This window comes from Arvicola amphibius, chromosome 4 (assembly GCF_903992535.2).
Source record: "Arvicola amphibius chromosome 4, mArvAmp1.2, whole genome shotgun sequence".
Classification (NCBI taxonomy): domain Eukaryota; kingdom Metazoa; phylum Chordata; class Mammalia; order Rodentia; family Cricetidae; genus Arvicola; species Arvicola amphibius.
Genome location: NC_052050.1, coordinates 115,760,434 through 115,787,167, shown reverse-complemented (window position 1 = coordinate 115,787,167; position 26,734 = coordinate 115,760,434). Strand labels below are relative to the sequence as shown.

The window sequence follows — 26,734 nt, the reverse complement described above, 5'->3', positions numbered from 1 at the left end:
GGTGCCCATCCCCTCTGCAGACGGACTTTGTCCCTGCTGTCTCCTGGCCCGGGCCTATTTAGAGAGCAGACACCGAAGACAGCCGGCAGCCGGGCAGGTTGGGTAGCTTTCTGCAGCATTCCGCAGGGCCAGCTAACTGTGCTTCCCCGGTGAGCTGGGAGGTCGTTCTAAGCGACCGTTTTATTCCGAATCCTGCGCCACGCGACCAACAGACATGAACTACTCACGGTTCCTCACGGCAACCAGCATTGCCAGAAAGCCTTCTCCCATCAGAGCAACAGGTGAAAAACATAGGCAGCGCCTCCCCTTGTCTCCAAGAGTGGAGTTTTCTTCTGCACGGTGCACTGTTGTGGTGACCGCTAGGTTGCACTCATTCATTCAAGGGTGAAGACAATCTGTGGTCATGAAGGAGGAATAGATAAATGTGTTCACTAAGAAGTTGGGTTGAGGCGAAGCAAGGCAGTGAGTCCTTTCTCTGGGGTGTTGGAGACGCTGAACCAAAAGGACAAGCTCAGCTGTCTGCCGTGGGGCAGGGAAGACAGAGGTGCATGGGTGTGGAGTGAGGGGCCTGGGAAGTGGGAGCCAGAGGTGGAGCTGGGACACACACGTGAGTACTAGGATAAGTGGAGAAAGGCCTTCTGCCGCTGTGTCCCTTCGCTTGATTCCAAAACCCTCTCTTGTTTTCTTGACCATCCGGATTCTTCTATCACTCCACAAGTGAGGAAGTCGAGAAAAAGTTATTTTGTGTTTATTTTAGACTAGCGTTCGGTCTCTGCACAGTGGCCACTATGTCAGGCTAGCATGAGTGGGCGATTTAATAAATAGCAAGAATGCGCTTCTCTCGGTCCTGGAGGCTGGGAAGTCCCCCACAACAGGTACCCAAAGAGGGAAATTCCAAATGGTTGATGATGCTTCTTGCTGCAGCGTGGCCTCTTTCGTAAGAACACCAATTCCGCTTCTGAGGTCAGAGCTATCGTGATCTAAACCCATCTTTAACGTGTCATATCGAGTACTAGATTCTAATTCAGGAACTGGTCAGAGACATCCACATTCAGGCCACGGCACGTTCTATCGCGAGATGTTGTAAAGCATGATGGTTGACTATAACGCATACAGAACTGTCTGTTTATATATGCTTCAGTAGACATAGTTTCTTCTTTTCTGTGTTTGTCATAGTTGATATCATGAGCAAGGCACCAAAAACCTTGATCTCTCTGGCCCCTGGATCGCCGAACCCAAACATGTTCCCCTTTAAGGAGGCTAGTTTCAAAGTTGGAAACGGAAACACCATCCGATTTGAAGAAGAGACAATCAGAAGAGCCCTTCAATACTCTCCAAGCTATGGGTAAGCTATCAATAGATGATAAATTCTTGTTTCCATATCCCACTGGTAAAGTGACCTAGTCCTTGAACAATTTGGAGAAGAAATTTTCAAATGCTAAAAGCAAAATCAGTACTAAATGCTTCACACTTCCCAGGGACTGGTTTTCAACTTTAAATCACTGGGAAAGCCAGAGAAAGAAAAATCTAGAAGAATGTACTATTTGATCTGAGTATGATACTAAAAAGAATGCTAGATGAAGCCGTGTAGTGAGAAAAGAGAGAAAACAGATAAAACAGTCCTTGGACAATAATGATGTTTCTTTTAAAAAATATTTTATTTATTTATTATGTATACAATATTCTGTCTCTGTGTATGCCTGCAGGCCAGAAGAGGGCACCAGACCCCATTACAGACGGTTGTGAGCCACCATGTGGTTGTTGGGAATTGAACTCAGGACCTTTGGAAGAGCAGGCAATGCTCTTAACCTCTCTCCAGATCCATGTTTCTTTTTTTTTTTAAAGAATCAAATGTAATTTTTATTTTTTTGTATTGAAAATAGATTCCTTTCTCATATAACATATCCTGCTTATAGTTTCCCCTCCATCCACTCCCCCCAGTTCCTCCCCACATTCCTTCCCTTCCTAATCCACTCCATTTCTGTCGCATTGGAAAGCAAAAGGATTCTAAGCAATAATAACCAAACACAACAAAATAAAATGTATAAGATGAGTCAAAAACTTTCATATCTATGTTTGGACACAGCAACCCAACAGGAAATGTCCCAAGAGCAGACACAAGAGTCAAAGACCAGTTTGTTCTTGTAATCAGAAGTCCCATAAAAATTCTAAGCTAATAGCTGTAATGTGTAGGCAGAGGACCTGGTGCAGACCCATGCAGGTCCTGCTTGCTGCTCAGTCTCTGTGAGCTCATATGTGCCTTGCTTGGTTGACTCAGAGGGCCCTGTTCTCTAGATGTCCTCCCTCTCCTCTGCCTCTTCCGATCTTTCCACCTCCTCTTCCACAGGATTTCCTGAGCTCTTATGGGAAGGATTTGATGAATACCTCATTTTCTTGAAGACCTCATTTTTAATTGTATTATTTGGGTTTTTGATATCTAGTTTCTTCAGTTACTTATATATTTTGGATATTAGTCCTCTATTGGATGTGGAGTTGGTAAAATCTTTTCCCATTCGGTCAGCTGTCACTTTAGCCAATTGACGGTATCCTTTGCCTTACAGAATTTTCAGTTTCTTGAGGTCCCATTTATTCATTGTTGATTTTAGTGCCTGTTCAGAAAGTTTTCACACCAATACTGTTAGTCTGTGTCTTTTTATTGGGCAGTTGAGACCACTGATATTGAGAGATAGCAAAGACCAATTATTGTTGATTCCTGTGGGGTTTTTTTTCTTGATGCTTTTATTGGTGGTGGTGGTGGAGGAGGGGATGGTGTGTGTATCTGTGTGTGTTTCCCTTCTTTTGCTGGTGTGAGATTATTTGTTTCCTGTGTTTTCATGGGTGTAGTTAACCTCCTTAGGATGAAGTTTTCCTTCTAGAACTTTCTATAAGGGCTGGATTTGTAGATAGATATTGTTTGAATCTGACTTTATCATGGAATATCTTACTTTTTCCTTCTTTGGTGATTGAAAGTTTTGCTAAATATATTCGTCTGGCTGACCTCTGTGGTCTCTTTAAGTCTGTTGCACATCTGTCCAGACCTTTCTGACTTTTAGTCTCCGTTGAAAAGTTAGGTGTAATTCTAATAGATACGCTTTCATGCATTTCTTGATCTTTTTCCCTTGCAGCTTTTAATATTCTTTCTTTGTTCTTTGTTTATTGTTTTGATTACTATATGGCAAGGGGATTTTCTATTCTGGTCCAATCTATTTGGTGTTTTGAACCTTTATTCGCACTACTTTCATTAGGTTAAGAAATTTTTTTCTAGGATTTTGTGAAAAAAATATTTTCTGGGCCTATGAGCTGGGTTTCTTCTCCTTACTCTGTTCCTGTTATCCCTAGTTTTGGTCCTCTCTCTCTCTCTCTCTCTCTCTCTCTCTCTCTCTCTCTCTTCCATTCTTCTTTGGGGGAGTGATTTTTTTTTTTTTTAGACAAGATGTCTTTGTGTAGTTCTGGCTGTCCTAGATCTAGCGCTATGGACCAGACTGGCCTAGAACACAGAGACCCACCTGCCTGTGCCTCCCAGGTATTGGTATTAAAAGGGTGTACCACCACCATCCAGCCAGGTTTGGTCTTTTCATGATATCCCGGGTTTTCTGGATGCTTTATGTTGGGGATTTTTTCTTTAGATTTAACATTTTTGACCAATGTGTACATTTTTAAAATCATATCTTCAATGCCTGAGATTCTCTCCTCAATCTTTTGCATTCTGTTAGTGAAGCTTGCCTCTGTAGTTCATGTTCTAATTCTTCAATTTTTCATTTCCAAAATTTCCTCAGTTTGTGCTAGGTTTTCATTGTTATTGTCATTTTTGTTTTGGTTTAGTTTTTTGTTTGGTTTTTGTTGCTTCTATTTCGTTTTCAGGTCTTAAACAGTTTTATTCCTTTCCTCCTATGTTTGTTTGTTTGTTTTTTTCTTGAAATGCTTTAAGAGATTTGTTCATTTCCTCCTTCAGGAAGGCTAGCATCTTCATTTAGTTGGTTTTAAGGCCTTTTTCTTGTGCTTCAGCTGTGATGAACATTGCTTGCTATGGTAGGATAGCTGGCTCTGGTGGAGGTATACTGCCCGAGTGTGTTCTTATGCTAATGTCTCGGTGTTGTAGGAGGAGAGCCCGGCTGCCCAACTAGCTTAGCCCCAAATAACCATACAGAAATTGTGTTAATTAAACCACTGCTTGGCCCATTAGCTCTAACCTCTTATTGGCTAATTCTTACATCTTAATTTAACCCATTTCCATTAATCTGTGTATCACCATGTGGCAATGGCTTATCAGGTAAAATTCCCAGCGTCTGACTCTGGTAGATCCATGGCATCTCTCTGACTCTGCTTTCTTCCTCCCAGAATTCAGTTGTGTCTTCTCTGCCTACCTAAGTTCTGCCCTATCAGACCAAAGCAGTTTTCTTTATTCATTAACCAATACAAGAACACACAGAAAGACGGACCTCCTACACCATCTAGGCATCTGGGTTTGGGATGCTTATAGGCCTAGGTGCAGATTTCTGGGTTTGTCTTTGTTGGGTGGGTGTTTGTTTCTTGGTTTCTGCTTCAAAAACTGTGATGGCTGCCTGGTTTTCTGGCAGGCATTATGATGTCTCCTTTTAAACGTAAACACATGGTTTCCATAAGTTCAAATGTCTAAGTGCCAGGAAGCAAACTGAACCATATGCTTTAAGACTTCTTTTAGCTGGTCTTCTCCCAATGATAAAGGTTAATTTATTAATTCTTTATGTAATATTTTATTAAATGTAGAGTGGAATATGCATCATCTCAAAGCCAGCCTGGGCTATATACACAATCAAAACAAACAAAAATTCCTGCGTTTGAAGAGTTTGTTGAAATCGTGCAATTAATGTGAACATGAATTGGGCAAACATCTAGATGGCGTACAGTAATCTTCCTAGTGTCACAAAGACTCTACTATGTAATGTCCAAGGGGGAAACAAGACTTCAGGCTTTGATATAAGTAGAATGTAGAATCAAGCTTGATACATGGAGTAAATGACTGGCTTTATGTGAATTTCTGGCTGATTGAATTTATGTGAATCGCTTAATGTCTCATGCTATTGTACCATTTTTTAAGTGGGAATATTGAAATTGCTGAAAGGTGTTTGAGGGATTTTTAAATTGAATGTATAATGAGTTTGATATTAAGTCACTATTTCTTCTCTGCCTACTATTTCTACGATTATTATGACCATAAATTTTAAAATGCATTGTATGCCTTAGAATTCCAGAACTTCTGTCCTGGCTAAAACAGTTGCAAGTAAAATTGCATAATCCTCCCACTGTCCACTACCCACCCAATCAAGGACAGATGGACCTCTGCATCACCTCCGGGTGCCAGGACGGTCTCTGTAAGGTAAGAACGGAAGGAGAAGGAAGGTTTTGTGCAGAAGCAAGCACACTCCTAAATGTGGTCATCTCCCACACACTGTAAGTGGATTGTGTTTTGTGGGCTACTTGTAAGCCTTTTTCTCTCCACCTGGGATAATAAGCAGGAAATTCAAAGTCAAAAGATAGGATGAGGATCAGAGGGGTGAAGATTGATGGTCCACAAAAGTCAGGTACAAATGGTTTTGGTTAATCAATAGATAAGAGAAATCAAACAACCAGTTCTTTATGTGTTTAGAAAAAGAACCACAATTAGCTCCTGTGTAGATGTTTGCCAGAGGAGAAACATCTGTGATTCTATGAACTGATAGTTAGGAGCTCTCTCAAAGAAATGACTCCCTTTAAAAAGCACATTGTGACCTTCCCTGGGGAAAGAGACAGAAAATTGTTTCTTCATTTTCTGTTACAATTCCAGTCATATCAAAAAAGGAAGTTAGTAAAAGTGACTTTATTATGGAAATCACGACAAGAATCTGGTTTAATTTTTGTTCCATGTGTTCCATAGTAACTGGTCTATGCTTATATTTACATCCTTCATATATTTTTAAACCATTTAACCTCATGCTATCAGGCTAGGTTAAGAATAGATTTTTTTATTTCTCTTAAAGCTATTTTATTTTTTAATTTATCCTTTGAGAATTTTCTAAATTACCACAATGAAAAACGGTCATATTCACCACCCCCCATTTTCTTCCTCGAATTCTCTTAAACCCTCAAACACATCTTCCTTTCGAATTCACATTCTTCTCTTTTTTTTAATAACTAGCTAAGTTCAGTTAATGCTCTCATCATGCATGGGTGCAGCAGAGCCATCCACTGGCATGTGGGCAACCAACCAGCAGCCAAATACACCAGAAGGACAATCTTCTCTCCCAGAAGTCATCAACAGCCACTAGCTCCTCAGTCGGGGTGAGCCCTTGAGAGTTCCCCCACTTCTAATCTCTATCCTGTAATCAGTGCCAAAGGGGAGGTGCAGCTCCCCTTTCAGCTGATCCATTTAGTGTTTGTTGGCCTCCTCCTTCCTTGTGTGGTGAAGACACCTGTCAGACACTGGGCTTGTCTGCTTGGTGACAGGATGCCTCCTGAAGGCCAGGTCCATTAGGAGGAGAATGTTTTCTATCAGATGTCAAAAGGTCAGGACAGTAAAAATAGATGAAGGATCAGGTCAGATTGGAGAACAAAAGTTAAGTCCTCTGGCCCAGTTGAAAATGGCCCTCTGTTTTATTGTGATACATTGGCTTTTAAACTGCCAGGGAGGAAGACTTGAGGATGGGACTGTGGTACAGCAGAAGGTGGGGGATTGTTGTTCTGTGGCTCAAACACAGTCGAATAGTGCTAGACCCTACACAAACTCTGGTCTGCAGTGCACGACATCAGGAGTCTTCACACAGTCCACACCACCAAACATTGTCACACCTAACTGCTAAGCACTGCTTGGCAGCACTGCCTACTCCGTCCTTTTGGGACACTCCAGCTCTCTCAGCCTGTACTCTCCTCCGTCAGACTTGTGTAGCCTCCTTTCCTCTCTCCTCCTTGCCTTAGCTCTGATTCCCTGGAGTCGCACCTCAGTCCTTGAGTGTATCTGCGTGCCGCATCTGGATGCCTTTGTTCACACACGCGTGATGAAGCGCATGCCCACCACTTCCACGCGCTTCCCAAATGCATTTGTCCATTGTCTGCCTAACACTGTAGCAGAATGTTTAAAGCAGGAAAAACAAAACTAAACTCAACAGCTCCTCTCGACCAGGTACAGGCGCCTCTTTGGTCCTGTGTTTACGTGATTGGCACTAAAAATCTCACGGCCCACAAGCATGCCCCATTGGTTTTTATTCCCTAAAGACCTCTCAGGCCTTCCCTGCCTTGCCACCTCTCTATCTCAGACTACCTGTGCCTACCCCTAGGGTCATATCAATAATTCCCAACAGTCCTCCAAATTTCCCACCTCTTTGTCCATCTTCTCGTACTATTTTAGACTGTAGTCAGAACAATCTTCCAAAAGTGCATCTCTGAAAACGTGGCTCATCCTATTCTCTTCTCCCTTCTAAAGTCCTTAATCACCTTCTATGGCCTGAATGGTTACGTGGTGTAGTCGCTGTTTGCCCACATCAATGGTATCTCTCTCTCTCTCTCTCTCTCTCTCTCTCTCTCTCTCTCTCTCTCTCTCTCTCTCTCTCTCTCGCTCTCTCGCTCTCTCTCTCTCTCGCTCTCGCTCTCTCGCTCTCTCGCTCTCTCGCTCTCTCGCTCGCTCTCGCTCTCTCTTGCTCTCTCACTCTCTCACTCTCTCGCTCTCTCACTCTCTCGCTCTCTCCTCCTCCTCTTTATACTTCACTTCAAGTCCCAGAAGTCTCCCGGTTTATGGTTTATTAAAAGATATCAATTGTCACTTATCCCTATATATACTAGCTCTAGATATACTAGGACATCACTTCTTTACCGAAGTCTTACCAAAGTTCTTTGAGTGCCAAAGTCCATGATGTTGGGCACCTGACCCTAACGGCATTGCCACGGATTTGGCCCCTCTATTGAGATGATTATCTGGTTAGTGTCTATGTCTAGCTCTCCTAGAGGATAAGAGAGTAGGAGCCTGGCCATTTTGCCAAGGATTTTATCTGTAGTACTCTTCCCTGGCCTGATTCATAATCGACATCTAATACGTTTTCCAAAAAGCAATAAAAGAAAGAGATGAATTTTAGGAGCCGAACCATTAGCTAAGTTGGTAAATAAAGTTTTATTGGCACTCAGATACTCTCGTTTACTTACACATTGCCTGTGGGTGCTCTCTCACTACAGAGGACAGATGAGCAGCTGCTGCAACAGAAACACTATGGCTCACACAATAGTTATCACCTAACCCTTATGGAAAAATTTCCAACTCCCCTCTAGATCCTGGAAGCACAAAAGAAAAGATGTTCTAAGAATGGGAGCTGTTCTATCTGAGCTAACCCCTGCTTCTTTTGTCAGGCATTTGAAATGCTCATCAACCCTGGAGACACTATCCTCGTAAACGAACCTTTGTTTCCCGGAACCCTTTATGCTGTGAGTACATATTTTACAAAACAGCAAGTCTCTATAGCCCTTTAGAATGCCTGTCACCTCAAAGACCTTCTTAAGAGACAAGTTCTTCTATTAAGCTTTGCAGCAAGGCTCAGTAGTGTCATGTGTGGCTTATTAGCTTCTGCAGTCATTTGGTCCCTAAATCTGTTTCTCACAGTAAAGCTCACAATTTAACAGGATGCTTGATTTTGTGTGACAGCTGAATTCTGAGTGCGTGATATGCTATTAATCACATTAACATCAAAACAGTAAGATCAAAGCTGCTGTTTTAAAAAGAAAAAGAAAATTGTGTTTTTTAAAAAGGCAGTTTAGAGGGCTGGGGAGATGTTTCGTGGATTAGAATGTTGGCTCGTGCAAGGAAAGAGCAAGAGTTCAGCTGCCCAGAATCCAAGTCAGTTCTGGTGGGAGCGAGGTCTATCTGTAATTCCAGACTCAGAAGGCAGAGCCTGCGAAACCCCAGAGCAAACTGACTATCTAGACTAGCTATGGATTCTGATTTGGTTGAGAGACCCTGGCGTAATGAATAAGGTTGAACACTGATAGAGGGTGATTCCCCTAACATCAACCTTGGGTCTATACATGCACGAAACCACGCACGCACGCGCATGCACAACACAGGAAAGTAGATCAATTTTTAAAAGGTGCGCTCTGTACTAAATTGATTTTAAAGAGTCTTTGGTTTCAGTGAAGTTGTCTGGAATCCCGTGAACATTTTTAGTGACTCACTCTCAGCAGCAATGAACTACAAAGGAGTGGAGGAAGAGTATATTCCAGTTCCCGGCACCAAGCAGAAATTATCGATTTATGTTACAGGAAATAAGTTATACCTATAGCACCATGATATGTTTCGAAACATTCAGGAGAGGAGTTATGGAAAAGACAAAGTGGGATTGAGAGGTAGGTCTAGAAAGAAAGTTTAAGTAAATGGAATTATTTTGACTAACTCTATTTCATTTGATCTGGGCATTTTTAGGTCATATTATTAAGTTAACTTGAGCTGTGGCTGAGTTTCAGGCAAAGGTAGTGGTGATTATGTGTGAGTGAGTGTGCTCTGAAGCCATTTGTGCTTCCTGGAACTTATTGACTTCAAATACTGTGTTGCACGAGGAGAGATGCTACCTTCCTATTTGTAGACTTACGATATAGTTTGGTGTTTGAAATGATATGTTCTGTAAAGGGCACATTCATTTCCAAACCAGATCGGATTGGGTGCTGTTTTTCTTTGAATTCACAGCAGTGTGAGGATATAAACAGACAAAAGATAGCATCTGTCCACTATAAATTATAATTAACATCTTCATCTGTGACCCAGAGGCTCCTCCTAAAAGGTGTATGCAACATATTGAGCATGCCCTATTTTTCTTTAGAGAATTAAGGAGTATGTATTAAAATTACACTGTATAAAAACGTGTCCAATTCTTAATATTTTATATCAAATGTGACTTAGTTTACAAAAACTTGCTTTTCCATCACCAAGAGCTTAATGTAACCATGTTACATGTGAGCTTACTATAAGTCTACACCAGTATGGTCCAGTTGGGAGTTTCTGCTCCAGTGTTAAGACAGTAGGACTGCAGCATGCAAGAACAGGGATATTATCTGCCTTGTCACTGACTGTTAGATTGGTTCGGGGCATCCAACTTTGTGGTTATGTCCACAAAGTGGATCAGAGGCAGAGAAGTACAGCCGGAACCAGGAGAGAATTCAAAACTGTCCAGCGATACGGCGAATGGTTCTAGGAACTTTGGCAGTTTTCCCTGTCGTAGAAGCATGGGAATTCTCTTCGTCATATAGAATAATTAGATCTACTTGTCTACACTGTTAGGGTGGTAGAACTGAAAATTGGAGATAGATTCTTTTATCATGCAATATATCTTGATTATAGTTTCCCACCTCCTCCTCCTCCCAGCTTCTCCCCATCTCCCCTCCCAATCCACTCCTTTTCTGTCTTCCATTAGAAAAGAATTCTAAGAAGTAACCAAACATGATAAAATAATACATAATAAGATGATGCAGAAACTTTCATATCAAAGTTGGACACAGCAACTCAACAGACAAGAGTACCAAGAGCATGCACAAGAGTCAGAGACCCACTCATTCCCAGCCAGGAATCCCATAAAAATACTGAGCTAATAGCTATAATATACACTCAGAGGAACTGGTGTAGACCCATGGAGTTCTGTGCTTGCTGCTTCAGTCTCTGGAAGCTCATATGTGCCTTGCGTAGTTGATTCATAGGCCCGTGTTCTCCTGCTGTCCACCCCCACTGGCTCTTAACCATCTTTCCACCTCATCTTTCACAGGACTTCCTGAACTCTGAGTGGAGAGATTTGATGGAGACCTCCAATTTAGATTCTTTCTCCAAGTAATTCCTGGCTGTGGGTCTCCACATCTGTGGAGGACACTATTTCCACTCATAATAAGAACCTCCTAACCATCAATCTTACCAATCTGCCTAGAGGAATGTAATGCCTGAGAACTCTCTCTCTCTCTCTCTCTCTCTCTCTCTCTCTCTCTCTCTCTCTCTCTCCTCTCTCTCTCTCTCTCTCTCTCTCTCTCTCTCTCTCTCTCTCTCTCTCTCTTCTCTCTTCCCCATAGGTCTTCCCCTCTCTCCCCGTACTCCCTGCCCCTGCCTCTACCTCTACCCCTTTCCCTCAACCTCTCTCTCTTTTCTGGACCACCACCATGTGAGGCTGTTCTGCTCCTCTATGCTCTCCCTGCCACAATGGATGGAAATCCCTGAAACCATGAGCCCATATAAACCTATCCTTCGGGGCTGGAGAGATGGCTCTTCCAAAGGTCCTGAGTTCAATTCCCAGCAACCACATGGTGGCTCACAGCCATCTGTAATGAGACTTGGTGCCCTCTTTTGGCCTGCACTGTATACATAATAAATAAATCTTAAAAATAAAAATAACCTGTCCTTCCTTAGATAGTTCTGCTCATTCACTAGGTCACAGCACTGCAGCATGCATGTGGTATCACCTATAATTGCCCATGGGTAGCAATAAACCAGTCCTCTCTCTTGTAAGATGATTCAGTAAGAAGAGGCAAGTCTTGAGCACTGCCAGCTCCCGAGCTTTATTTCTCTCCCTCCACACACCGCCTCAAAGCCATGCAGCCTGCTCCCTGGCATCTTCCTTCCAAGCCCCAACCTCACAGAACACCCTCTGTTTGGCGTGTTGCCAGTCGTGGAGCAAATGGGGAAACACATAGACAACCGAGAGCTGGTGTTTTAAAGTCCCTGCTTAGGAGAAAAAAGCACATCAATTGCGGCTCACCTTCTGTGAACCGGAGTAAGACACACATGACCAAGCTTAACACAGGCGAGGCTAAGAAGTGCAAGCCTTCCCGTGGGGATGAATAGACAGCAGCTGTTGCTGACCTCAGAGGAATAATAGGATTACAATATACAGCCTAACCCTCTGGAGCTTGGACCTAAGTACAGTTCACATGCTTAAGGGCATGGATGGCACAGTTCTTGATACGTTTAGAAAATAATGGTGCTTGCGTTTTTGTAATCATGCTGTATTCTTGGGTTTCTTTTTGTCCTCTGCAGATGAAACCATTGGGTGGCAACATTATTAACGTCCCCAGTGATGAGCATGGGATTATTCCAGAGGGTCTCAGAAAAATACTTTCCCGATGGAATCCAGAAGATGCCAAGGACCCCACGAAAAAGACTCCAAAATTTCTTTATACTGTCCCAAATGGCAACAACCCTACAGGCAACTCTTTGACAAATGCCCGCAAGAAGGAAATCTATGAGGTATTTCCGAGAGGGTGGCAAGTGTGTGGTCAGGCTTCTTCTTTCCCTTTGGGGGGCTGATTTTCCTATTGCCCTCTTGTTTCCAGGGAAGACACCTTCTAATAAAAGGGACTCCTCCATCTATGCCGAGGTTCCACAACTTTTGTCCCTGGATTTCCTTTCATTTAATTGGTATTTTAATACATGAAAAGCAGCGTTCTTAACCACCTACTTTGAGAACACGTTTGGTTTTTATTACTGGATGCTTGTGTTTCCCTCTATTTTATTTATTACTGGATGCTTGTGTTTCCCTCTATTTTAGACTTGTTCTGGCTCTTTGCTACTTATCATCATTCTGGGCTACAAAAAATTAAAAAACCAATAGAGGACTCTTCTTTCTAAAATCTCTGTAGGTGCCTATGCTGCCCTGTACTTTTGCCTTTTTTTAATATTAAGCATGTACAGAGATGTACATAAAACTGAAGAAATAAGATACACCTTTTGTAAGGCTTCTGCTGTCCCCGAGTCCCTAACCTTCCCTACAACTTGCTCTAAAAATAAGTGTTAAGCACCATTTAGCTACATGGAACCTAACTGTGCGCTGTGGAATCACAGCCAGATTTCAACCAGTGCCTTTTCCTGGACAGCATAAATGTTCAAGACATTGCTTTTGATAGTAATAATCCATTTTATCTCCCAGGCTCTCTCCTGAGCTGTGCTATCTACATATTTCCCTAGTAGCAGTATCCGGTCCCATGGCTATAAATTTCATTTTGCATACGATGATGTCCCCCTTGCTTAGCTGCACCTCTACCTTGAACTACAACTGTGTGTCATTGTGATTTCAGACTTAACCTGGCCCCAAATATCCCGGCTTTTCCCTAGCCCCACCCCTAAACCTCTCTGTACAACCTACCCCACCATGTTCTCCAGCATGGGGGTGTCCATGACCAATTCCCTTCATTTCTCTCTTTCTGTTCTCACTTCTCCCTTCTTATACGCGATTCGTCCTGTGGACCCCACCACCAAGTTCTTCTAAGTTGATCCTTTTTCTCCACCACTACTCCTAGCTCCACTTCCTAAGCCACCATCTCTCCTCACTGTGTGACCGCATGACATCATCACTCACCCTGTTGCATTTGATTCCTCGTGTCTATCTGGTCACTGTTTGCATGACAACCAGTCCTGGGCCCTTGGGTATGGTAAACAAAAAGTCTGCCTTGTGACTTTCAAAATTCTAAAAGTTAAATAATTCCATTATAAGTTTGGAAAGCTGTGTGATGCCATTATTCCGTTCTCTCTTTCTCCCTCCCTCTCCTTTCCTCTCTTCCTCTCTTAGCTTCTCCCCAAATGCCAAAGCCATATTCTCCTTTTATGTCTGTTAATCCCCCACTTTTGTTCACCCCACGATCCCTCCTTTCACTCATCCCTCAGTCTAGAATCCTCTTCCCCAATATTTTAATAACTAATTGATCATCTTGATCATCTTGAGTTTTGTTACCTTGTCCAGAAGAGCTCCCCGGAAGTCTGGCCTGAGAAATCTTCTGTCTTAGAGTTGACTATGACTGTGATGACCACCATGACCAAAGCAACGTGGGGAGGGAAGGGGTTGTTTGCTTTACACTTCTACATCACAGCTCTTCATCAAAGGAAGTCAGGACAGGAGCTCAAACAGGGCAGGAGCCCAGAGGCAGGATCTGACACAGAGGCCATGAATGGGTGCTGCTTCCTGACTTGCTCAGCCTGCTTTCTTATAAAAGCCAGCACCACCAGTCTAGAGATGACACCATCCACAATGAGCTGGGCCCTCCCACATCAATCACTAAGAAAATGCCTTCCAGCTGTATCTTATGGAGGCATTTTCTCACTTGAAGTTTCCTCCTTTAAGATAATTCTAGCTTGTGTGAAGTAGACCTGAGACTAGCCGGCATGCTGTCCTAAAACTCTTCCTCAGATGTGACCTCCTTTAATCCTTATTCATTATCCAACTGACATATGCATATCTTGCCTTGCATGGGAAAAAGCGCCTTTAGAAGCTCATTCATCCCCAGCCGCAAGGTCTGAGATAACAGGAACTGAATGGATGGGTTCATGAATAAAGGAGCAAGAACAAAGAATGGTGATTCCATAAATTTTCATTTTAGACAGTTCTTAAGGAATAAATATATTGTTTTAACCTTTTAGCTTGCAAGAAAATATGATTTCCTCATAATAGAAGATGATCCTTACTACTTTCTCCAGTTTAACAAGGTATGTAGACTTACGAAAGATCATTTGTGCTAAGTTATTAGCTTCATTGGACGTGAACCTGACTTGAGTCAATGAACGTGAATCGTTAGTGAGCTCTCTGGTTTTGCAATATTCCAGTTTTGTCAGTTTTCTTTTTTGTATCAATGCTTCTTCTAGAAATTAGCTGCCTTTGGAATAGTAGCTAGTTGTCTGAGAGATCCATTTAAACAAGCAGAGCCAAGTAGGCTGGTGGTGCAGAACTCCAGATCCTATTTCATATTAGCCTCAGACATTGCATAGGTTTCATCTTGTATTTCACCTTCAGTCTGGTAACGGTGCCTGATTAGCCTGATAGCTAAGGGGGAATGAGGTGGTATTCAAGCTGAAAGCAAAGTAGGGCTGTACTCAAAGTTCTCCATAGATGGAGAAGGCACTGCAGCCACATAATTGTACCCTTGTCAGCTACTCTGAACCTTATCTGGAGGATCAAGGGTGTGTGAAGTCATCCTCACTGTAAGTGTGTCTGCATTTCATGATGATAACAGCTTTCCAGCAGACCGTAGTGATGGTCCATGCCCCAGGGCCTAACCAGGGCATGTCCTCAGGACTGCAGACATCCAGCCCTTCCTCTGATTGGATACAGTTCCACCATTGACATCTACTGAGAAGACACAAAACTTCTTTGCTACATAGTTTTTGCAAAGCATGGTTTTCCGTGCTCTCCCTCCCTGAGTGTGACCATGAACCTCTTTCTCACTTGGCCCTACGTTCAAAGAAAATCTTAGTGTTTCTAAGGAAAAGTCAGCTCAGGACCCCCCGAGATCAAGTTCTAAGCAACAAAGAAGATGTATTTGCCCTAGAAAAACAGAGGGCAGGGAGTAAGAGACAAAAACAGGAGGTAGAGGATGAGGGAGAAAAGGAAAAGAGCAAGGGAGAGAGAGAAGAGGTGCTTGCTCTGGAGGATGGGGGCAGGACAAAAGACTGTCTCTCGGAGAGAGGAGACAGACATGGCTCACAGGCAAACAACAGTCTATAAGGTAAAAGAGGAAACCCTGTGTTAGGATGAGATATTCAATTTTAATTGGGTGTGTTAATTAGGAGAGCCAAAGGGGGCTTTTGATTGCTGAACTTCAATACTTTGTTAGCCAGACTTTAATAGTCAGCCTGGTGGGTTGGGGGTAGCCAAATAAGGGAGTAGACCTTGGAGGCAAGCTTTAGGGATGTAATCTAAAAGTTTTTAACAAGGCAGAGAGAATGGGGAGAAGAGGACAGCCTGGCAGAGCCATGTTTGCTGTGCTCAGAATGGCTAGAGCCCCTTCCATGTCAGTATGCAACATTAACTAAACCTCTCACCTGCATTCACAGCGGTTTCTGGCTTTCTAGTCAGTTCCAAGGATAGCCACTGTATCTGAGCTCATTTCCCCTGAGTCCTTACCCTAAATCTAATAACCCCAGACTTCAATGCCGGGGAAGACAGAGGACCTGTTGGAAGTTTCTCCAAATCCGTAGTAATGACTTCTTGAGCCAATAAGGAAACCTTTGTGAGTGTACTTAGCAGAGAAATCCTGAGATCAGACAGACACTAGTATAAGAACACATACATTGCAGGTCTTAGGGCCTAGAACAAGGTAAGACATTGCTGCGGTGTGTGCCCAGGCTACTGCTGTTTGCCTGTTCCACTATGTGCAAAGCAACCTTGCAGTGATCAGAGCTTGCATGCCAACAGTGGTTTTCTTCCTATTTTCAGCCCTGGGTACCAACCTTTCTCTCCATGGATGTGGATGGGCGTGTGATCAGAGCTGACACCTTCTCAAAGATCATCTCCTCTGGGTAAGGCTTGCATCTCTAACATGATGCTCACCTCAAATCTTTTAGTTCAAGAATTTCTTCTCATTTAGAAGGCTTGTATTCCACTTGCCTGAAACTCATTAATAGGCATGTGATTATTTTACTTGAGTATTATTTTTACAATGAGTATTATAATTTCCAGTATTCAGGGATGCTTGGCTAGTAGTCTAAGCTGTAGGAGGGTGAACAAGCACCCTTTGGAAACTGGTATTAAAATACCATGTTTAGAAATTCTTAATGATACTCACATTGTTTTATAATATATACTTAAATTTAAGTGTTTCTGAAGTAAGAAGAAAGTACTTTGACTAGAATATTTAAGTCATCAAGATCTCTTTGTCCCCAGGTCATCTCTCTTTTCCTAGATTCTTATTACTTGCTGATGTGGGATTAGTATAAAGCTTTCTCTCTTTCTGTGCAGGCTGAGAGTAGGGTTTATGACGGGCCCCAAGTCCTTGATAGAGAGGATTGTTTTGCACACACAAGTCTCATCGCTGCATCCCTGTACTCTCTCACAGGTAAGTGCAACTTTAGGGGGGTAGTGGTGGTTGTTATTGTTGTGGTTGTTGTTGTTGTTGCTGTTGTTAATCAGAATCAGATGTAGACAAATAAGATTAACTTAAGCCGATAGGGAAGAAAAATCAAATGCTGAATCTCCAGCTTCAAGACAGAATGAGCAGACCAGCACCCAGAGGGGTTTAATCTAAGTAGCAAATGAGAAATCCTTTAAGCCAAGCGCTGCCTTCCCAGAGTCCTTATGAACCAGGGCAGACTCATCTGTCTGTGGAGAACACTAAAAGTCAGTCAATAAGTGTGGGAAAAAACCCTATGGAACTAAATTTAATGAAGTAATTCAAACTTTGGCTTTCTTGTGTTGGAATTTATAATGATGTGAAGAAATAACCCTGTTTAGGGTGTTTTCTGCCCAGTCCTCAACTGCTTCCAAAATCGTTCATCAGAAAGCATTTTAATTAAAATAAAGTTAAGTAGTAAGATTGTACAGGAATTTCCTCTCAAGCTTTGAAAAGGTACTGCATTTGGGAATTATTAGTCTTGAGAACGAGATCTTTTCTTTTGTGCATGCTTGCATTTGTTCGTGTGTATGCTCACATGTGGACTGGGTGAGCATACGTGTGTGCACCGTGTGCACAGATGAAAGGTCGGCACTAGATGTCTTCCTTAATTGCTCTCCACATTATTCTTTGAGACAGTCTTTCATTGAACCTGGAGCTCAGCTTTTTGGCTAGACTGGCTGGCCAGTAAGCTCCAGGGATCCACCCGTGTCCACCTCCCCAGTGCTGGGATCGCAGGTTCCAGGTGCTGTGCCTGGCTTTTCACTGGGAGAATCTGGACTCGGGTCCTTGTATTTTCATAGCAAGCACTTTGCTGACTGTACCATATCTTTGGCCCTCAAAACGAGAAGTTTATATCTCACAGGACATTTGGTTTATATTCTACATAATATAAACATCCTGGTATTTTACCAAAGAGCTTTTCTCATATTTTTATATTTTATCAACAAAAAATTATTATAACTTTTAGAGCGCTTCCATTTTAAATAGAAAATCTCTCAATATTTAATAGAATACACCTGCTGTATATGTTTGGAGGACTCAGGATATAACTTGTTTTAGTATACACTTAACAGTGATTTGGTCTTGGGTTTGATCCTTACACAACCCAAGAGGAAAGAAAGAGAATATTACATATGTTTTCAAATTTGCAGAGGCCTTGTAGTCCAGCAGCCAACAGCCTGGATCCGGAGCTGAAATCTGTCTTGGAAGCCAAACTATGATCAGTTGTTTGACATGAAGAAAATTAAGCTTTGTGCTTCAGTTTCCTCATCAGCAAAACAGAACTAACCTTCCTTAATCCTCATGAAGGTCCAAATAGACAGATCTATTAGTAAGTGATAGCCGAGCCTAGCATACGATGAAGTTCTGGATTTGAGGAGGTTTTGCTTTCTTTTTGCTTTTGTTTTTTGTGTGTATGTGGCCATTTGTGTGTGAACGGGCAGGTCCAGGCCAGGGGTCAGCATCAGCTGTCCGTTGAGGCAAGATCTCTCACTGTAACTAACAGACCTCAGCAATCACCCTACCCAACCCCCAGCAAGGGGGTCGTCAGTGCCCACCATTGTGCTCAGCTCTGTGCAAAGGTACTAGGGCCTGAACTTGGACCCACATGCTTATACAGTGAGCATTTTATTAACTGAGCCTGAGTATTGCTGTCCTGGCTTTAATGAGTTTATTGAAGTCACAGGTCTGACCCAGGCTCCTTGTTGGATCTTCCCGTGTGTTTATGTGTAACAGTTGTCTTCTGTGTTTAGAAAGTACAACTTCGGTTCATTTAAGAATTAATGATGACATCACGGCCATTCTCTCTCTTCCAGCTCATGATATCACAGCTTCTATACCAATGGGGAGAAGACGGCTTCCTGGCTCATATTGACAGGTATTGGGTCGGTTGTTAAAATACCTGTGAGCAAAATAGGAGCACGGAATACAAAGTACAAATGACGCCACGTACTGGTTTATTATTTTTCCTTCTCTTTTAAAGATTTATTTATCTGTAGTTTGTGTGTATGAACGTTTGCTTGTATATGTTACGTACCACGTGCCCAGTGCTTGGGAGGCCAGAAGAGGGCACTGGATCCCCTGGAACCAGAGTTACACACTGAACTAGTTATGAAATGGCTATGAGCTGTTACATATGTGCTGGAAATCCTACCCCGGTCCTCTGCAAGAGTAGCAACTGTCCTTAGTCATGGAGCCATCTCTCTATCCCCGTCATTCTTTTTTCTTCAGTGTCCAAAATCACACACACACACACACACACACACACACACACACAGAATTGTCTTTTTGTCTTAGTTGCTTTTCACATAGAAAGTCTGCTCAGCAGCATTCAAGGTCTGGCCTGAACTATTGCCCAACCACACCACACCAGGTCCAGGTTAGGGTCCCTGTTTTAGCTGAAAGACTTCTAGCTTCTAACATCTTAACCCACTTCTATTATATTTTACCACAAGGCTTGTGGTTTGTTACCTTGCTTCTTGGGCAGCTACATGGCCTCTCTCTGACTCCACCTTCTTTCCTTCTCTATCTCTGCTTGGATTTTCCACCTTTCTATATTCTGCCCTGCCATAGGCCAAAGCAGCTTCTTTCTTAACCAATGGTGATAAAATATATTTTCAGCATATAGGGGAGAATCCCACATCAACCCACACATATAAACATCTTCTTTGATAATCAGCTAAGGGCACAGGGCATGGGAACTGGTCGTGAATTGCTTTTGTGATGTGAGTGTGGTACTTCCTGAGCCACTTAGATTAGCAGGAACTGGGTCCCCTTCCCAGACCCGTGACTCAGCACTGCAGTACAGCTTCCTTCCGTCTCAAGCCTTCTCCATAACCGAAGGCGACATAACTTCAGCTGCTGAACACAGAGGTCTGTCCTGCTACTTCCGCTGCATCTATATCCCATATTTTATAGAGAAATGGGTTTCGCTCTGTTCATTTTTATAATTTAACTTTTCTATAACAAAAAGGGAAGGAAGTTTTTTAAGTTTCTCAGGACACATGTCAAAGCACTACAGTGTTCTCTTATGAAGCAGTCAACATTTTGATGAAAGCACAAAATCAAGTCCTCGCAAACTGTGTCTGGTTCTGAACTCAATGTCTTGTCTTTGTCTTCCAGAACTATTGATTTCTACAGGGACCAGAGGAGTGCGATATTGGCAGCTGCAGACAAGTGGTTAAGTGGTGAGTGGGGAACATTTGGCATTAATATAAATACAAGCAATCGCACCTCTGGGGTGGATGACAGACATGGCCTGTGGTTAGTTCTGGTGTGTGTTATGCCCAAATCTGCAAAGTCCACCAAAAACCAACAAGGAGACCAAGTCCCGTATGTAAAAGCAGAGAGTCTTTATTTTATGCAAGTTTGCAAATGCGGAATAAACGGAAAGTCCCCAGCTCAGTTAGAGTTGGGTTTTTATAGTAAGAAAGGTAAAGGTGAGGGGTTTCTGAGGTTCAGAACCCCTGATTGGCTGACATTTGTCTAGGGTTGTCCTGGTGAAGTGCACTGGCAGGTGATTACAGCTGTTGAAATTTAGGCATTTCCTTTGATTGGTCTGTTCTTGGGTGGTGCTCAGGTAATCTCAGTTTGTGGTTCTTCCTGCAACCAGGTATTGCTTCGGGGTAAACTACTGAGACTCAGGCCTCCATTAAATTTATCCACGGCTGAGTCCTACTGTGGCAGGTGATAAAGGTTGGAAGTAAAGAACTTCCTTTGGGTGATCTGCTCATATTTAGCTTATCATGGCAGGCTCCCACAGTGTAGACTGTAGTGTAGACACTTTCTTGTAGAGGAGAGGCTGGCCTAAGAAGAATGGTACAAGTGCCACACTGTTAACCCTTGACCTCTACCATCTCTGCCACCTGCCACAATATATTTGTTAAAGATAGGCTCTGAAGCCCAGGCTGGCCCTGAACTTCTGATCCTCCCTTCCGCCACTTTCCAAGGGCTGAAATTGCAGGCGTGTACTAGCACCCCCAGTTTAGGAGGTGCTGGCAATAGAACCTGGGTCTCGTGCACTCAAGACAAGCACTCTACCAGCTGGGCTGCAGTGTTGACCCCAGATTCTGTGGTTCTAAGAAGATTAACCAAAACAAACAACAAAAAAGCTCAGTCAAAAAGTTAACAAGTAATGTTGCCTGCTGCTGAATAAAACTCATCTTCCACAAAAACTTTCAGAAAGTTTTAGTTGTTCCAAAATTTTGTTCCTGAAATACTTTGTTTCTAACTAAGCTCAAATAAAGGCAAGTGGTATAGTATAATTTTAAAATCTTAAATTCATTAAAATTCTTTGCCTTCTATTCATTAGCCACACATATTTGTTTAATATTTTCTATTTTTGCTTTGAATTTAGGATGGTCTTTTATTATAGAAAGAAGATGGATAAATTACCTGACTTTAATTATACCATTAAAAGTGCAAATGATAGCCAGGTGGTGGTGGCGCATGCCCTTGATCCCAGCACTTGGGAGGCAGAGGCAGGCAGATCTCTGTCGGTTCAAGGCCAGCCTGGTCTACAGAGTGAGTTCCAGGACAGCCAGGGCTGTTACAGAGAAACCCTGTCTCAAAAAAGAAAAACAAAAAAAAAACTGGGGGGAGGGCAAATGATGTAAAGATTAGTAAGTCAAAATATCAACAATGCCTATGTCTGTCATATATCACTTTCTGTAAAGTCTTCATTTAAAGCAGAATTATATCTGCATGATCAGAGCACTGTCCTACCACGTTGTGTAGGAGTGGGGACGAAATAGTAATGTCAAGATTTTTTAAGTAATTAAAATCAAAATACTTGTCCCTCCTCCTTAGTTTTTCTATCATAATACACACAAAGCTTGTAAACACATCTGGAATTCTTGAATTTAATTAATTACAGTTCTGCAGAAATTAATCCATTTGGGCATCTGTAAGTAACAGGATTTATGAAATCCCCGGTGACTTCAGAAAGAATAAGGATCGACTTTAAAATTGAAACAGCCCTTTGTCTTAGGTGTGAGCATCAGTCTGAGTGACAGAGAGACACCCCCCAACCCCATGCTCTCTCTGAAGGCTGACTGCACTCACTGCTCCCAGGAGCTACTGTGTCCCTTCACTCAGCCCCTTACTGCAGAACATCAGTTCGGGGGAATCTCATCAAGTCGTACGTTTGAGAAGCTTTCACAGAAACACACTGTCCAGAAGTCCTTGTTTACAGTCACTGCCCCCGTGCTGTTGGGACTGTCAGTTTGGTGTCATCAGAAATGTCTAGAGACGCTGTCTTCTTTTGTTCATAGGTTTGGCAGAATGGCATGCTCCCAACGCCGGGATGTTTCTGTGGATTAAAGTGAAGGGGATCTCTGATACAAAAGAACTGATTGAAAAGAAGGCTCTTAAAAAAGAGGTAAAAATGGGAGATGGCCAACAGGATATTTACACTATTTCTCTGAACTGATTTCTTTGAATACAATGAAAAGATATCTTATGGCCCAGGCTCGTGTGCTGTTGGGATATTAGGAATAATATTGTCTCATTGTTAAATTTTGATAAATATTGAAGTTACAATTCAGATTGGCTACAATGATGAAAATACAGTCATTCTCATCAGCGACCAGGTTCAGACATCCACCTTCGCTTTGAGTTCAGAGCCACTCCTTACCACACGTGTAGCTTTGGGTGTCTTACATGCCCAGTAATTTATTGATAAAAACAGCCAGAACCCTTTCCTGGGCCAGCGAGAGACATTAATTTCTGGCCAGGCAGCGTAATCCAGGTGTCTTGGTTAGGGTTTCTCTTGCTGTGAAGAGGCACTATGACCACAACAATTATAAAGGAAAATATTGAAAGGAGTAGCTAGGGTACCGGGAGGGCCAAGTGCACTCTTAGAATGTGTGGGGTCCTGGGTTCAACCCCCAGCATGAAAATGAGGATGAGGGAAGGAAGGGGAGAAAGAGAGGGGAGGGAGGGAGGGAAGAAAAGGGAGAGAAAGAGAGGGAAGGGAGGGAGGGAAAGAAGAAAACGGAATAGTCAGGAAGGGGAATAAAGTGTGCGTATGTCTAGGATGAAGAGGGAGTGAGCACCCTGCCGTCGTGGTCACAAGAAGAGCAGTTTGCTGCTCTCGGCACCCATTCGGACACACGTACTAACATTCTTATCTTCCTGCATTCAACATCTGCATCCTTTCAGTTTCCCTAAACGTACCATTTTCCTCCTTTCCCGGGGCCTTTACGTTTCCAGGTTTCTCCCTCAAATACTGTCCCCGCTCTTTGCTAGGCCAATATCTAGTTGTCTTTCGGCTCCCAGTTAGAAATCTCAAAGGATTGCGTTCATATCACATTTGTAGATAGGTTAGCCGCTTATCTTTATTTTTACCATTTCTTTTTAACCTGTCCGATGAACATTTAAATTTGGTGTTTTCTTCTCATATACTATGCATTCTTTATATGTGGGGAAGAAATAGCGTTGGTCATATCAATGTTGAATACTTTTCCCGATTCTATGCACTCAGGCTAGTGTATGTATATTTTTGTTCTCTATTGTGATGTATTATTTCAATAATGGCTTTTAAGCTTAAAATATTCCTCCCCACAATAACACTACATTTCTATGAGTTTTCTTTGTTTTCCTTCACTGCTGTGCTCACTTATGTTCCTCTCCCTTGCACAGGTCTTATTTGTTCCTGGCAATGGCTTCTTCATCGACAGCTCAGCCCCCACTTCCTTCTTCAGAGCCTCCTTCTCTCTGGTCACTCCAGAGCAGATGGACATTGTGAGTTATGCCCTTCGGCCACAGCCTCCTGGCTCTGATCTTGGATGTGTGTGTGCCCCTTGACAGTCAGAAATGATGTAATGTCTGGCTTCCTACACCTCTAAAAGCTGGCTTTTAGTGAACCAGTCATGAAGTATTGCCAGGCATCTGTAAGCAAATGAGACTGAACTAGAGTTAACGTTTGTTGTCATGCCAGTAACAGGCCGGGACTTCCTGAGCTGTACTAAGGGAAGGGTTTCCATCAGGTTCTGGGTTCTGGGGCAGAACCTTTTCCCTTTCTTCTTGGGATCACATAAATGACAGGAAAATCATAAGCCATTGGTCTATTTCTAAGAAGAAAAACAGATTTAAAAGATCTAGACTGTGTGCAGAAGAACACAAAAGGAAGAGGTATTAACCAAGCATTGCCTTTGATCTTCAGAAGTGTGCGCGCACACACACGCACACGCATGCATGTGCTCTTTTTACTTGCTTCTCATGTTACTAAAATGTTGTCTATAAGCTTGCTCGACTTTACATATGCACAGATTTGAGCGGTCCAAATTCTAGGTAATGTTTGCAGATGAGAGAATATATGAAAATACAAAATATTTATACTACATAAAGTAGAAAATGATGTGTGTAAGCTGTAATTTTAAAAACTCTGGAAATGTGTATAAGCCCGGTGTATGCTTATCCACACCCCAGTGACTCCGGGGGCGTTCTGCCCGGACAGCACCCTTGTCACCCTTGCTTTTCCCAGTCCTACCCAGCTTCAGGGGGTTCTTAAAGCTCCAGAGTTACCAAAGAGCTTCCAAGAGTAACATCCTAATGTCCTCAATTCTTATCTCTTTTTCATTTTAGGCCTTCCAGAGATTGGCCCAACTCATAAAAGAGTCTTTATGAAGAAATCAGATTAGGAATTATATCATAATTTTTAAATATATTATTTCCATACTTTGTTGAAGAATGGGTGTTCCTGTTTGACTGACAGAATGGATCCAGATCATGAAACGCGGTGCATCTGTGCATCTGTAGCAATATAACTGAACAACTTTGAAGTGCAAGAATGTTTTTCTGATCTCCGTTTGCCTTTTAATTAATTTTCAACTCACAAAAGATTAAATTTTGTTGTAAAGAACACTATAGCTGTTTCATAATTTCCAATAAATTTTCCTTGAAATTAACACAATATGCTGAATTATTTTCACATTGCAAGGAAGTTAGTTAAAATGGTACACAGTGTTCAGTTTTTACTACTATGAGGAAATTTCATGGACACTTATTGCAAAAACTGTTACAATTTAACAATTATAAATTACTTTGTAGCCTTTCATAATGCCAAAGAAATCCCTTTAAAATTAAAATTCTCATGGTAAACATGCCAAAATGAATCCTACATGTTAATTCCAAGTAAAAAAGGAAGAAATTGTGGCCTTAGAATGCTTTCTTTGTATTTTCATGGTGTTACATAATTTACAAACGTTATACAGCTAATGTCTCCTTCAGCCGCTGAGGTATTATGTTGATTACTGCTGTAGCTGGTGGTGGGACCTAGGAGAATGGAGCATCCGGATAAATGAGGCAGGACTAAAGTCTCATGCAATAGCCAACTTTATTCAGAACATCAGACAGTTTATACTCTGAGGGTTAAGAGGAGACACACGAGTAAAGTGAACAATCACAAGGGGAAGCCGCACTTGGCAAAAAAAAAAAAAACTGTGTTTTTCCATACAATGGTCAGTTGTAATAAACAATCTGAAATAAGTGCACTCCTATCTGCTACACTTGAGAGGAGCCCAAAAGCATAATCCAAGAACAATTCCAGGTTTTGAAGAAACTGAGGTCACAAAACTCTTGTCTTGCTTCTGTTGGAATTTTCTCATAAGCACTCAGAATTCTCCTCACATAATTCCATTTTTGGATTGTGTTCCAACATTTCATAATTTTTAACTAATTTTTCTTACTTTAAAAAAGTATTTTCCCCATCATGTAGGTCATAGGTTATCGTCTTGAATTTACAAGGTATCCGGAAGGATGAAATGAAGCCCACTCACTATGTGCCCCAGTGACCACAGTTTCTAGCTTCTGTCACTCTTCCTCTGTGCATAGACTCGGACACCTAAGAGGACAGAAACCTACTGCAACATAATAATAATAATGATAGTTTTCTGTCACTACTGAACAAGGGACCCCAGAGTCTCAAGAAAGTGAAAACCTTAAAATAAAAATAATTAAAGATGCTAGACATAAAGATTTCCCGTGTTTGCAAATTAGCAGAGGTACATGAATATGACTGTACTATTGAAAGTGATGCACAAATTCAACACAAGCTCTATAAAAATTTCAGTGACATAATTACAGAACTTAGAAAACAATTCACACAAAGCAGAAAAGACTGGCAAATGGCCAAAGCAGTCCTAAGAAAAACAGCAATGCCGGCACACATGATACCTGACCTCTGACTACACTATAGAGCCATACTGCAAATACACTGTGGGAGTCTTGAGGCATATTAATTTCTAATTTTCTGAGAAACAGCCATCCTGATTTCCAAAGTGACTGTACAAGTTGGCACTCCCACCAGCAAAGGAGGAGTATTCCCCGTACTCCATATCCTCTCCAACATAAGCTGTCATTAGTGGTTTTGATCTTAGCCATTCTGACAGGTGTAAGATGGTATCTCAGAGTTGTTTTGATTTGAATTTCCCCGATGGCTAAGAATGCTGGACAGTTCCTTAAGTGCCTCTTGGCTATTTGAAATTTCTCTGTTGAGAATTCTCTGCTTAGATCTGTACCCCATATTTTAATTGGGCTACTTGGTATTTTGATGTCTAGCTTCTTGAGTTCTTTGTATATTTTGAAGATCAGTTCTCTGTCAAATGTAGTAATAAAAAATACATTGTGGTACTGGCCAAAAACAATTTGAATTGATGTCATAGAATTGAGTACCCAGAAATAAACCAACACCTAATAGCTTCCTGTTCTTTGACAAGGTGTCAAAAAATACATTGAAGAACAGCATCTTCACCACCTAGTGCCAGGAGAGCTGATACCCACCAGTATTACAGAATGAAACTTGGTCCATCGCTGTTGCTCTGCACAAAAGCCAATTCAAAATGGATCAAAAGCCTTAATGTAAGAGCAAACACTCTGAAAATGCTAGAAGAAA

General features: G+C 42.1%; 1 protein-coding gene across 1 annotated transcript; it reads left to right on the top strand.

Annotated features, from left to right (window-relative positions):
• Positions 1-35: 35 nt before the first annotated feature.
• Positions 36-24,749, top strand: Aadat (aminoadipate aminotransferase). Its single transcript, XM_038326539.1, has 13 exons — positions 36-281; positions 1,177-1,345; positions 5,224-5,356; positions 8,350-8,424; positions 12,002-12,211; positions 14,375-14,440; positions 16,167-16,249; positions 16,689-16,785; positions 18,657-18,718; positions 19,963-20,027; positions 22,113-22,219; positions 23,482-23,583; positions 24,427-24,749. The coding sequence occupies exons 1-13, from the start codon at positions 215-217 to the stop codon at positions 24,466-24,468; spliced, it is 1,278 nt and encodes a 425-aa protein (XP_038182467.1). The 5' UTR covers positions 36-214; the 3' UTR covers positions 24,469-24,749.
• The last annotated feature ends 1,985 nt before the right edge of the window (positions 24,750-26,734 follow it).